Source organism: Geotrypetes seraphini, chromosome 12 (assembly GCF_902459505.1).
Source record: "Geotrypetes seraphini chromosome 12, aGeoSer1.1, whole genome shotgun sequence".
NCBI classification, from domain to species: domain Eukaryota; kingdom Metazoa; phylum Chordata; class Amphibia; order Gymnophiona; family Dermophiidae; genus Geotrypetes; species Geotrypetes seraphini.
The window spans coordinates 114,616,890-114,630,377 of record NC_047095.1 but is presented as its reverse complement, the minus strand read 5'-3'; the positions used below and the strand labels follow the sequence as shown (position 1 = coordinate 114,630,377).

Genomic DNA, 13,488 nt, shown 5'->3' with positions numbered 1-13,488 from the left:
CACATTCTATAGTGAGGGACAGGTAAGCTCTGTGGGACTCAAGGGAACCTGCCTGTTTCTGGTGATTGAAAATATGGTATTAAAGCAGCATCCCCTACTGGCAGCAATGCAGTTGGAGGACTTGCCTTCAGCTTAGAGAGAACAGTGATATGGTATGTAGAGAATGACATGGGGACAAATTTGTCCCTGTCCCCGCGGGGACTCATTTTCCCATCCCATCCCCGCGAGTTCTTTACCTATCCCTGCCCCATTCCTGCAAGCTCTGTCCTCATCTGCACAAGCCTTAAATACTTTAAAATCATAAGTGTTCGAGGCTTCTGCGGTTAAGGCAGAGCTTACAGGAATGGGGCAGGGACAGCAACAAAACTCGCCAGGATGGGGCAGGGAAACCAAGTTCCTACGGGGACAAATATGTCCTCGTGTCATTCTCTAGTGGCGTGCTAATTGGATTGGAGTTTTTTTTCATTTTGGAGGCAACATTATAAATAGTATGGGGTTCATAATCAAAAGAGAAAAACGTCCAAAAAGCGGCCTAAGTCGGCACTTAGACGATCATAAACGAAAGACGTCGAAGTGCCAATAATTAAACCGGGTTTTGGACGTATTTCTAAACGACCTAGGCCTTCATAGTGCCACTGAACGACCATAGCTAAATGGGGCATTTCAGTAGGAATGTCGAGGGCGGGATTTGGGTGGGACGTGGGCAGGCTTAAACTTAGTTGTACTGCATGTATAACCAAAAGTTATACAGCACAGGATCGACGGAACTTACATTGGAAAGTTGGTCCTCAACCTGGCAGCTAGGCTTCAATGCTAAGAAATGTAAGGTCATGTACCTCGGAAGCGGAAATCCATGCAGGACGTACTTCTTGAATGGAGAAACTTTAACTAGGACTTCAGCAGAACGAGATTTAGGAGTAATCATCATTGCAGACATGAAAACTGCCAAACAAGTGGAGAAGGCTTCATCTAAGGCAAGGCAGATATTAGGTTGTATCAATAGAAGTTTCGTCAGCCGAAAGCCTGAAGTCATAATGCCGTTGTATAGGGCCATGGTGAGACCTCATCTGGAGTACTGTATGCAATTCTGGAGGCCATATTACAGTAAAGAAGTGCGCAGAATTGAATCGGTTCAGCGGACGGCCACCAGGATGATCTCGGGGCTCAAGGGTCTCTCGTACGAAGAGAGACTGAACAAATTGCAGCTCTACACTCTCGAGGAATGTAGGGAGAGGGGAGACATGATCAAAACATTTAAGTACCTCACGGGACGTGTCGAAGTGGAAGATGATATTTTCTTTCTCAAGGGACCCTCGGCCACAAGTGGGCACCCGCTCAAACTCAGGGGTGGAAAATTTCATGGCGACACCAGAAAGTATTTCTTCACAGAGAGAGTGGTTGTTCATTGGAACAAACTTCCAGTGCAGGTGATCGAGGCAGACAGCGTGCAAGACTTTAAGAATAAATGGGATCCCTACGAGGGTCAAGATAAGGAAATTGGGACGAAAACGGACTTAGACGTTCCTTTCGATTATGCCCCTCTATGTGCACTTCAGAAAGAGCATACTCTAATTACAACACAGGGAAAACCCCAACTTTCAAGGGTTTTTTTCTTGTCATTTCAATCAAAATGCAACGGGAAAAGATGCAGTAGAATCTCAGTTAACCAGCACCCATGGGAATTGATAGGTGCTGGATTAATGTAGTTTCTGGTTGCTTGAGAGTTACTATTAAAAGTAGGCCTAACTAATACTATACCCCCTGTTCCGCCACTTATTTCTGCCAGATGGGATGATAAGTGACACTCAGAAAATCACACAGACAATATAAATGCAAGACAATAACCCTTTATCATACATATATATAGATATATATATAGATATATATGAATATAAGAATAGAATAACTTCACCGTGATCCCAGGTAGCACCATCCTTCACAATAGGGAACCCCCTTCGATTGATAGATGGGGTGGATCGCAGGACTTCCTTGTGGTTGCAACAAGATGGATTCGGATTCTGGGGGAAAGTCCTTTTTCTTATATAGGGTGAGAACTGATGAGTCCATGGTTATACAAGCTAGATTTCTGCTTCTCTAACTACGACTCAGACACACCTGGTTTTACCGTTTCTTGGTTTCTGTAACAGTCAGGATAGCAAGCAAGCAGACTGGTTTTGCTGTTCTTTTAAGAACATAAGAAGTTGCCTCCGCTGAGGCAGACCAGAGGTCCATCTCGCCCAGCGGTCCGCTCCCGCGGCGGCCCATCAGGCAAGCAAGCAGACTGGAGGAAACATGTCACGTAGCCTTCGAAGTTTCAGTTATTCCCTGACCATAGGCATAACACCCCATACTATGCCATACCATAAACTGATTCAGACAAACGACCGGACTTTTGGTACGTAAAGTGTGGGTGTACTCAGGTGTGGCGTGCCAAGTTTACACTTAAATTTGTGCCAGAAATTGTTTTTATTTTCATTTATATTTCAAGTATTACAGCATAGCTTTGATGTTATTTCTATTTTTTCAGGTTGCTTAAGAATTCTGGGTAATTTGAGTTCCAGTTAACAGAGAGGCTGCTGCATCTTGAAAGTTCAGCTACATATACAAATATTAATATGAATACCACACACTGCATATTTTCATTTCACAACCAAACCCTGAATAAATTATCTGGGAACAGACCTGCCATGACCTGTTTCTGAAACTGGGTTAATCCAGAATTAAGGATCAGGTAACGAACCTCACCCTTCTTTGGAATAAATCCCTACACAGTTTTTTGTCTAGAAATAATGCAAGCATTGCCCTAGTATGTAATTAGTCTGCATTCAAAATTGCTCATCCTACTCAGAAGGATAAGTAAGAAGAAATATGTGTCTTTAAGTACTTTTTAAGCTGCGTCAAATCTGCACATAACCCAAGCACTCAGGCAAACGATTCCATAGCAGCGGACCGGAAAACCTGAACATGCGGCCGTCCTAATCTCAGCACAATACACAGCTCGTAACAGCAAAATGACCGACTGCTTTGCATTTTCTGACCTCAAGGTGCTCACAGGATGATGTAGGAATGCAGCTGGCAGCTTGGCCCAGAGCATCACAGAGCATTCAGCGAACCAGCCTGCGCTAAAAACCGCCATCACGGTTTTGTTAAATGGGGATGGCAGAGAAAGACCTCCATGATCCATCCAGTCTGCCCAAGAAGATAAAATCCCAGTGTATGATATGATACCATGCACTAACTCTATATACTCAAATATAAACCGACCTAAATATAAACCGAGGTAACCTTTTCCCCCCAAAAAATGAGGAAAAAAGGTTGGCTTGAATATAAACTGGGGGAGGGGGTTTAATATTCAAGTGCAGAGTCTTGCCTGCCCTAGTCTGCACCCTGTTCCTCACTGCTCTGCCAGGCTCTGCATCCGCTGCCCCCCCCCCTCCCTCCCTGGAAGGTTCTGTCCTTCCTGCCTCCAGCCTCCCATCCCAGCCAATTCTTTTTTTTTTTTTTAATGTGTTTATTAAGGAACATTGCACAGAAGCAATACAAAAAGGTCATACAAGAAGGTACAGTGAACAAAGCAACCAAACCACAGGAGACATCAAAAACATGCCAGGAAACTAGTAGAAACAGCCTCCATGCAAGTTCCATGATAGGATGTAGCCCCTCCCCACCCAACCCAACACAAACCCCATCCCCAGCCAATTCTAATTATTTTTATCTCCCTTCTTCCTCCCCCCCCCCCCCCCCCCCCGTGTACCTTGATGGTCCAGCGGTGAATCGCAGCAGAGGTGACCTTCCTTCACTCCTGCCCTTGTATGATCTGTTGCAATATTTGGGTTTATGTTAATTGGAAGGGAACCAACTCACAATATGAGGCACCTTAGTTCTTTTTGCCTTTAGATTTCAATCTTTAGATAATTTTGTTATAAAACCGAATGTTTTGGGGAACCTTTTATTTGGTCAGGTCATTATACCATACCATACTGTTTTTATACCCCAAAATTATCAGCAAGGAATCATTGCAGCTTACATAAGATTAATAAGGATTCATAACAGTAACTCAAGGATCAGTTAATAGAGAGCTCATGTCTTGGATTATAGCAAGAATAGATGTGTTTCTAGTGATTTCCTGAATTGAAGGTAGGAAGGGATCTGTCGCAAGCAGGCTGGAAGGTGATTCCAAATCTTGGGACCTTGGAACTCAAAGGTAGGCTCAAAGAGTGATTTTTTTTCCGGATTTGATGTGGAGAGGGAAGAGGCAGTTTGCACCAGTGGGCTATTATTGGGTTGTAGAAGGAATGCGTGGCCTGAATGGCTGATGTCAGCCCAGTTGAGTTTTCCCCATAGCCTTGTGGCCCACACATGCGACTTTAAATTGGATTCTGCCCTCTCAAAAGAGGACATGGCCAGGGAAATCTATGACTGCAGCAGATAGTGGTGTTGAAATGTAGGCTGCAGCATTGCTGTGCCTGGAGCCAGGCAGAGCATTGATGAGAGAGGCTGAGGATCGCCCACCTACTAAATGTTGTACTGAAAGGAACTTGGGGTCTAAGACAGTGTTTTTCAACCTTTTTACACCTATGGACTGTCAGAAATAAAAGAATTATTCTGTGGACCGGTATCGGTCCGTGGACCGGCGATTGAAGAACACTGGGCTAAGTCGTGGGCCAGTCCCCGCCCATCTCTACACAATCTCCACCCCAGACCCCGCCCCCATAATAGTACTAATTGCACCTTGCACGTCCTGTGCATCATTTGGAAGCCTTCCCTCTGATGTTGCAACGTCAGAGAGAAGGCTTCCGGTTCAGGCGCAGGATGCCCGTAGGAGCCACTGCCCGTTGCTTTGTGCACTGAATCAGTTAGGAAGAGGGAGCTGGCTCGAAGATAACGCCGCATCGATCGCACCGTGGACCGGCGGTTGAAGAACACTGTTTTGGGCCTGATGCACGTGCTGGCCCTGTGGACCGGCAGGAAATTTCTGTGGACCGGCACTGGTCCATGGACCGGTGGTTGAAGAACACTGGTCTAAGAGATTCATTAGCCTCTTAAGCCTGACTCTGAGAGCTTAGAGAAGCCTTCCCTCAGCCTAACCACCTCTCCATTCAGGGAAATAAAATTATAACTGACTGGATCTGCCCTTGCACCTGTAATGAGTGAAGGAATACACCTTTTGTGTAATCATTTACTGAAAAGTGCTGGTTAACTTATGTGTGTGATTTGGAAAAGACAAGCAAGCAAAAGTCCTGACAGGTATAGTTTTGGAGAGAGAGAGAAAGATCCTGGCAGAGAGAGCTGAGAACAGGGCTACTGCGTGGAAAGGTAAACTTGTATGCATTTCTCCTATTTCTTTATATTAGCATTTCATCATTCTATATTTTAGATTGTCGATCATTTCTAATGCTAGTTTGCATTCCCCATGGAATAAAATGGTGTGGTAGCCATGTTAGTCCACTTTTAAATGTAATATATAGAAACTAGTTTTTTAGCCCGTTACATTAACGGGTGCTAGAATAGATGTGTAGACTTAGGCATTTCTTTCTTTCTCCCTGGCCCCATCTGTCTGTCTTTCTTCCTTTCTGTCTCTCCCCCATGTCCAGCAGCACCCCTTCCCTGCTCTCCCTTCCTTTTACCACCAATCACACCCCTCCCCCCCCAAGATTGCTCCCTGGGCCCCTTCCCCAGCCCCCCCCCCCACACACACACACACACTCTGTCCTTTATCTAAATCAATGCACAATAGTTAACAGCTTCCCCAGCACACACCCTTCACCCAAAACAAAATGCAAGTATTTTTTTCCTGCCCAGCAAACTGCTTTTTAAAAAAAACAACAAACAACCCTTTCTTCAATGTCGGTGCCTTCGGCAGCAACCGTTGAATGCGCATGCTATGTTGATCGGATCAACAGAGATAAGTTGAAAGTTTTTTCTTCTATCAACTATGCATAGACAGCTCTGCTCATAGTTTTTTTATTTTGGGAGTGTGACGGAGGTTTTTGCCAGTGAGGTTACCACCCTATCACCTTTATCCACCATTGTGGTGGTGGGAGGGCATTTGTCTGAGGCTTTTCCTCCAGTTCATTTGGGAACATACTCCTTCGAACTAAAGCAGCACTGCCTACATTTATATATGACATTGCTCTTTTCTCTTTTTCTTGTGAAAGTGTGTTTCACTATACTATTGATTTTTCACATATCCGAGTATTTTGTGCTATATACTTCTGCAGGACAAAACCAGTTCTTCTTTACCCAGAGAGCGGTAGAAATCTGGCACACTCTTCCGGAGGCTGATATAAGGGAAAACACCCTCCAGGTATTCAAGACAAAGTTAGACAAATTCCTGCTGAACCAGAACGTATGCAGTGAGTTCTTCTGGGATTTTTTTTCTTTCTGTTTGTTCACTGTATTTTATTAGCTACCAGGCTCCACTTATTCCTAATTTTCTACTGTGTCACATGGCCTAAAGCTCTAATTGCCATAGTGATCCAGAAGAAAACGGGAATTTTGATAGGTTGTGATATCTTCTGAAGGACAAAGAAAAGAGGACGCTGCTGTAAATGAGCTTTTGAGACCTTACAACACTTCTTGCTAATCTGCCGTTTTACTGTATAAGCGCCAAATCCCTTCTTGCTGAGCTTTTCAAATCAACAAATGCCATGCTAAAAGGAATTCTTTATTTTCAGGATGAAGATGTTTAAAGACTTCTCTAAAACACACGTCTCATTCTTGACGTTCATCTTGGGGACCATGACTGGATTTTTAATTTCAAAGTAGGTACATTGAGGCCCGGATTCCCAAAATGGCGTCATTCAGAAGGTGCTCAATGAGCATCTAAGTTAAGTGTTAAATGTTGCATGGCACTGTAGGGGAAGGATACATTGTAGCAGGGTATTCCTTTCAATTACATGCGTAATTATAGTATCTCGGCAAATATGCCTAAATTGGGTGCAGGCATTTCTATTACTTTTTTGTCGATGCAAATGGCTGTGCCTAACTTTAGTCGTTGTTCCTAAGTGTAAGTGCTATTCCATAAACCATGCCTAACTTTAAGTGTGACTTATAGATTAGTGCTTTTTTTGGGGGGAGGAGGTGGGCTGACTTTTGAGGTGTCATATATAGAATTTAACCCCAAGGGGCTGGCTAAGAGGTCCTTATCTGTTAATGGAATGTGAGAAACCACTGTGTCATGGAGAAGGAAGTAGACACTTCAAAAAGAGTTTGGGTGAAGGTGACAGAGGTCGGAACCGTGAAATAATTCAATATATTTCTTTTCTTGAACAGGTGGCCAGAGGTCGGATCTCTAAGTTGGAGGTCTGTATACTTTCTCAATAAAATTATTATAGTTGGGGCCAGATTTATAAATCAGGCCCCACAAAGAAAAAACAATATTTAGACAATATTTTTCTAGGCATTTAAACTAGAAGGTGGGGGTGGTGTATGTACGAAGGACAATTATAGAGACCACCCCCGGCAAAAGAAAAGATGTGATAGTAGTAAAGGCTGCAACATAAGCAATATCAGCAACTCATTTCTTAATATTGCAACGGAAAGTGAAACGACACAAAAATCCATACGAAAAAGGAGATTATCGATGAAAAATAGCTGGAAAGCGATGACCACAAATGCTCGTAGTCTAAGCAACAAAGTTCATGATCTGCAAGCCCTGATATTAGAGGCAGATCTAGATATTGTTGCTATCACAGAGACATGGTTCAGTGAATCACATGGATGGGATGCAAACATACCGGGATATAATCTTTTTAGGAAGGACAGAGATGGTCATAAAGGAGGAGGAGTAGCTCTCTATGTAAAGATCAATATCCAAGCGACCGAAATGCAAGGGACCTGGGGAGAGGAAGAAGCGATATGGATTGCTCTGAAAAGAGAAGATGGAACTTCTATCTACGTGGGTGTAGTCTACAAACTCCGACTCAATCGCAGCAAATTGATAAGGATCTGATTGTGGATATCCAAAAGTTTGGAAGGAAAGAGGAGGTTCTGCTGTTGGGAGATTTCAACCTGCCGGATGCGGACTGGAATGTTCCGTCTGCGGAATCGGAAAGAAGTAGGGAAATTGTGGATGCCTTTCAAGAGGCTCTGCTCAGACAAATGGTGACGGAACCCACAAGGGAAAAAGCGATATTGGATCTGGTCCTCACAAATGGAGAGAGTATCTCTAATGTTCGAGTGGGTGCTCACCTGGGTAGTAGCGATCATCAAACGGTTTGGTTTGATATAACGGCTAAAGTGGAGAGCGGCCGCACGATACTTAAAGTCCTAGATTTCAAACGTACGGACTTTAATGCAATGGGAAAGTACCTGAAGAAAGAGCTGTTAGGATGGGAGGACATAAGAGAAGTGGAAAGACAGTGGTCTAAGCTGAAAGGAGCGATAAAAATGGCTACGGACCTTTATGTGAAGAAAATCAATAAAAACAAGAGAAAGAGGAAGCCGATATGGTTCTCCAACCTAGTGGCTGAGAAAATAAAGGCGAAAGAGTTGGCGTTCATGAAATATAAAAAAACCCAAGAAGAGGAGAGCAGAAAGGACTACAGGGTGAAACTGAAAGAAGCCAAGAGAGAGATACGTTTGGCGAAGGCACAGGCGGAAGAACAAATGGCTAAAAATGTAAAAAAGGGAAATAAAAATTTTTTCAGATATATTAGTGAAAGGAGGAAGATAAAAAATGGAATTGCTAGGCTGAAAGATGCTGGGAACAAATATGTGGAGAGTGATGAGGAGAAAGCAAATGTGCTAAACAAATACTTCTGTTCTGTGTTCACAGAAGAAAATCCTGGAGAAGGACCGAGATTGTCCGGCAAAGTTACACGAGAAAATGGAGTAGATTCTGCGCCGTTCACGGAGGAGGGTGTTTATGAGCAACTTGAAAAACTGAAGGTGGACAAAGCGATGGGACCAGACGGGATCCATCCCAGGATACTAAGGGAGCTCAGAGAGGTTCTGGCGAGTCCTATTAAAGACTTGTTCAACAAATCTCTGGAGACGGGAGTGATTCCTGGGGATTGGAGGAGAGCGGATGTGGTCCCTATTCATAAAAGTGGTCACAGGGATGAAGCAGGAAACTACAGGCCGGTGAGCCTCACTTCAGTTGTTGGAAAAATAATGGAAGTGTTGCTGAAAGAAAGGATAGTGTATTTCCTTGAATCTAATGGGTTACAGGATCCGAGGCAATATGGCTTTACAAAAGGTAAATCGTGCCAAACGAACCTGATTGAATTTTTTGATTGGGTGACCAGAGAGCTGGATCGAGGACATATGCTAGATGTAATTTACTTGGATTTCAGCAAAGCCTTTGATACAGTTCCTCATAAGAGGCTGTTGAACAAACTGAAGTTAGGACCCAAAGTGGTGAACTGGGTCAAAAACTGGCTGTCGGACAGACGCCAGAGGGTGGTGGTTAATGAAAGTCGCTCGAAGGAAGGAAAGGTGACTAGTGGAGTCCCTCAGGGTTCGGTGCTGGGGCCAATCCTGTTCAATATGTATGTAAGTGACATTGCTGAAGGGTTAGAAGGAAAAGTGTGCCTTTTTGCGGATGATACCAAGATTTGTAACAGAGTAGACACCGAAGAGGGAGTGGAAAATATGAAAAAGGATCTGCAAAAGTTAGAGGAATGGTCTAATGCCTGGCAACTAAAATTCAATGCAAAGAAATGCAGAGTAATGCATTTGGGGATTAATAATAGGAAGGAACCGTATATGCTGGGAGGAGAGAAGGTGATATGCACGGATGGGGAGAGGGACCTTGGGGTGATAGTGTCCGAAGATCTAAAGGAGAAAAAACAGTGTGACAAGGCAGTGGCTGCTGCCAGAAGGATTCTGGGCTGTATAAAGAGAGGCGTAGTCAGTAGAAGGAAGAAGGTGTTGATGCCCCTGTACAGGTCATTGGTGAGGCCCCACTTGGAGTATTGTGTTCAGTTTTGGAGACCGTATCTGGCGAAAGACGTAAGAAGACTTGAGGCGGTCCAGAGGAGGGCGACGAAAATGATAGGAGGCTTGCGCCAGAAGACGTATGAGGAGAGACTGGAAGCCCTGAATATGTATACCCTAGAGGAAAGGAGAGACAGGGGAGATATGATTCAGACGTTCAAATACTTAAAGGGTATTAACGTAGAACAAAATCTTTTCCAGAGAAAGGAAAATGGTAAAACCAGAGGACATAATTTGAGGTTGAGGGGTGGTAGATTCAGGGGCAATGTTAGGAAATTCTACTTTACGGAGAGGGTGGTGGATGCCTGGAATGCGCTCCCGAGAGAGGTGGTGGAGAGTAAAACTGTGAATGAGTTCAAAGAAGCATGGGATGAACACAGAAGATTTAGAATCAGAAAATAATATTAAAGATTGAACTAGGCCAGTTACTGGGCAGACTTGTACGGTCTGTGTATGGCCGTTTGGAGGAGGATGGGCAGGGGAGGGCTTCAATGGCTGGGAGGGTGTAGATGGGCTGGAGTAAGTCTTAACAGAGATTTCGGCAGTTGGAACCCAAGCACAGTACCAGGTAAAGCTTTGGATTCTCGCCCAGAAATAGCTAAGAAGAAAAAAAAAAAAAAAAATTTAAATTGAATCAGATTGGGCAGACTGGATGGACCATTCGGGTCTTTATCTGCCGTCATCTACTATGTTACTATGTTACTATGTTACAAAACCACTTAAAAAAACTTTTTTCATATACTGTGATTGTGCACTAACTTGTCATTTTGGTTTTAGCCTTACAGCATATACTTAGGTTTCAGTTTCAACTGTAATTTGTCTCTGGCGAAAAACCCTGCTTGCTGTACCAAAATTGTCATTCAGCTTGGGTGTGGATTTCAAAAGACAAATTCATTAAATCCAAGTGGGATTTTTTTGTCATGTTTCAAGTAAATCTTTCCAGGTCCATCGGCAACCTAATGAGTTCCTGTGGTCTCGCAAGGTTGCCACGGGAACTCATGGCAGCCATTTTAGATAGTGTCTCTACATAGAGCAGGAACATAGAAAGATCACTCCTGCCCCGGTTCACCATTGGACCTCCAGGGCTTTTAAAGGTAGGCTTTAGAGGCAGCAGCTTTCATAGTCAGCTGGGATAGGAGACGGGAGGGATTATTCCTGTCTCGGCTCACTGATGGACCACCAGGACATACAACAGGCCCAGGGAAGGCCTACAGCAGGTGGAGGTATGGGGGAGTAGAGTCTTGATCCCAGCCCTATTCTCCCAGTAGAATCTGCAGGAAGAGGTGGGAAAGTTGGATGCCATGGAATAAAGGGAGTGCTTAAAGAAGACAAAGAAATTGCCGACAAACTGAACACATTTTTTGTGTCTGTATTTACCGAAGGGGATATACACATCATATCGGAACTCATCAGGCTATATGCTGGAAACGAAGAAGGGAAGCTGACAGGGATGACGGTCAGCCTAGATGAGGTATGCAGGCAGATTGATAGGCTAAAAAGCGATAAATCCCCGGGATCGGATGGCAACCATCCGAGGTTCATCAAGGAACTGAAAGGGACTATAGCTGAACTGCTTCAACTAATAGCCAATCTGTCGATCAAATTGGGAAAGATTCCGGAAGACTGGAAGGTGGCGAATGTTACGCCGATCTTCAAGAAAGGTTCGAGGAAAGATCGGAGAAGGTTATCATGCCAATGTACCGAGCCATGGTACTCTCTCATCTGGAGTACAGCATCCAGCACTGGTCACCGTAGTTGAAGAAGGACACAGTACTATTCGAAAGGGTCCAGAGAAGAGCAACTAAAATGGTTAAGGGGCTGGAGGAGTTGCCATACAGTGAGAGATTGGAGAAAATGGTCCTCTTCTCCCTTGAAAAGAGGAGACTGAGAGGGGACATGATCGAAACGTTCAAGACACTAAAGGGAATAGACTTAGTAGATAAAATCGGATTGTTCACCCTCTCCAAGGTAGGAAGAACGAGAGGGCACTGTCTAAAGCTGAAAGGGGATAGATTCCATACAAACGTAAGGAAGTTCTTCTACACCCAGAGAGTGGTAGACAACTAGAACGCTCTTCCAGAGTCAGTTATAGGGGAAAACACCCTCCAGGGATTCAAGACAAAGTTGGACAAGTTCCTGCTAAACTGGAACGTATGCAAGTGAGGCTGGACTCATATAGAGCACTGGTCTTTAACCTGAGGGCCGCCACGTGAGCAGACTGCTGGGCAGGATGAACCACTGGTCTGACCCAGCAGCAGCAATTCCTATGTTCTTATGTTCTTATGCAGTTCACTTTCCGTGGCGCAAAGTATACTGCTGGAACCTAACCAGTATTTTCCTATAGACTCAGCATTTCGATATTCATGATTTGGTGGTTTGCGAACATTTTTTGCAAACTATACTACCGCGAATAATGAGAACGGACTGTGTAGAATTGAGTCCTGTATACATGTGTATTATCAGGAAAGAAGCTGCACTCTTTATGGAAAATATACAGTTTCTTTGAAAGAGGGCTCACAGTGGCATAGCGAGGGTAGGAGGCACCCAGGATGGTGGTTCCCCTTGTGCCCTCATAACCTCCCTACTCCTTCTACGCCCCCCATGCCACACTCACACCCTCCCTTCCCTCTCCCCAGTGTGAGCAACTTCTCCGGTCTGCTGCTTACACTAGCATTGGCTTCACCTCTGATGTCACTTCCTGTCCCCGCGACCAGGAAGTGATTTCAGAGGGGAGTCAAACCAGCGCTAGCAACAGGCCAGAGAAGTTTCCTGCACTGGCAAATATTTAAAGAAGTACAGGGAGAGGGAAGGGAGGGCACGAGAGTGGCATGGGGGGTGGAGAGGTGTCGACAACCCCACCAAGATGGCATCCGGAGTGGTCCAGTCCACCACCCCCCTTACTACACCATTGAGGGCACGCTCTTTTAGATGAATGCAAACTACTAATATGCACCCTCTCCTCTTAATTTTCAGGGGGAAAGGGTAAAACACAGACCTCGTGGATGTCAACTGCACGTCCTTAAAAATTTGCTACCTTCCGTTTTTGATAGCTGCGATTTCTGATTTCATGACCGCATATTACTCCCTCTTTCCACCACTGCAGTTGTTGCAGTTTCTGACCCCCCACAGATCTGTGTTGATAGTCTTAATAATAATTAATTTGAGGAAACACTGCTGCTAAGGGAGGTCCGCATTTTACCCCAGTGCTGGGGCAGGAAGACTTATTTTTATAGGTTAAAGCTGGTCTTGAACCCAGATCCCCAGGCTCTCAGGCAGCTACGCTAACCTCTTAAACAACTTCCTTAGCTTATGAAATTGTAAAGTTTTGTTACTTTTAGTCTCAGCGTAGGTTATGGCTCCTTCACTTCTGCTGCTTATGCGGATCCGTCAATTAAATGGTCCAAGGAAAATCCCTAAACAGCAGCCCACTCATTTTAAATGATTTCACCTATTCTGAACAAAAGTGCAGGATGCAGGATCTCAACTGCATTTCCATAAACATTTGCTTCCCTTGGCTTTGACATCTGCTGTTTCTCTGATAGACCT

General features: G+C 44.4%; 1 protein-coding gene across 12 annotated transcripts in view; it reads left to right on the top strand.

Moving 5' to 3' along the window:
* LOC117346602 (histo-blood group ABO system transferase-like) overlaps window positions 1-13,488 on the top strand; it is a 187,888-nt gene that overhangs the window by 133,126 nt on the left and 41,274 nt on the right. For 5 of the 12 annotated variants that reach the window (XM_033916449.1, XM_033916448.1, XM_033916446.1 and 2 more), the window contains 2 exons: window positions 6,678-6,764; window positions 7,276-7,305. The exons of 1 other annotated variant lie outside the window; for it this stretch is intronic. In XM_033916449.1, the coding sequence (XP_033772340.1) occupies window positions 6,679-6,764; window positions 7,276-7,305 (116 nt within the window). In that variant the 5' untranslated portion in view covers window position 6,678. 6 more of the 12 variants (XM_033916441.1, XM_033916444.1, XM_033916445.1 and 3 more) reach the window with 6 other exon arrangements.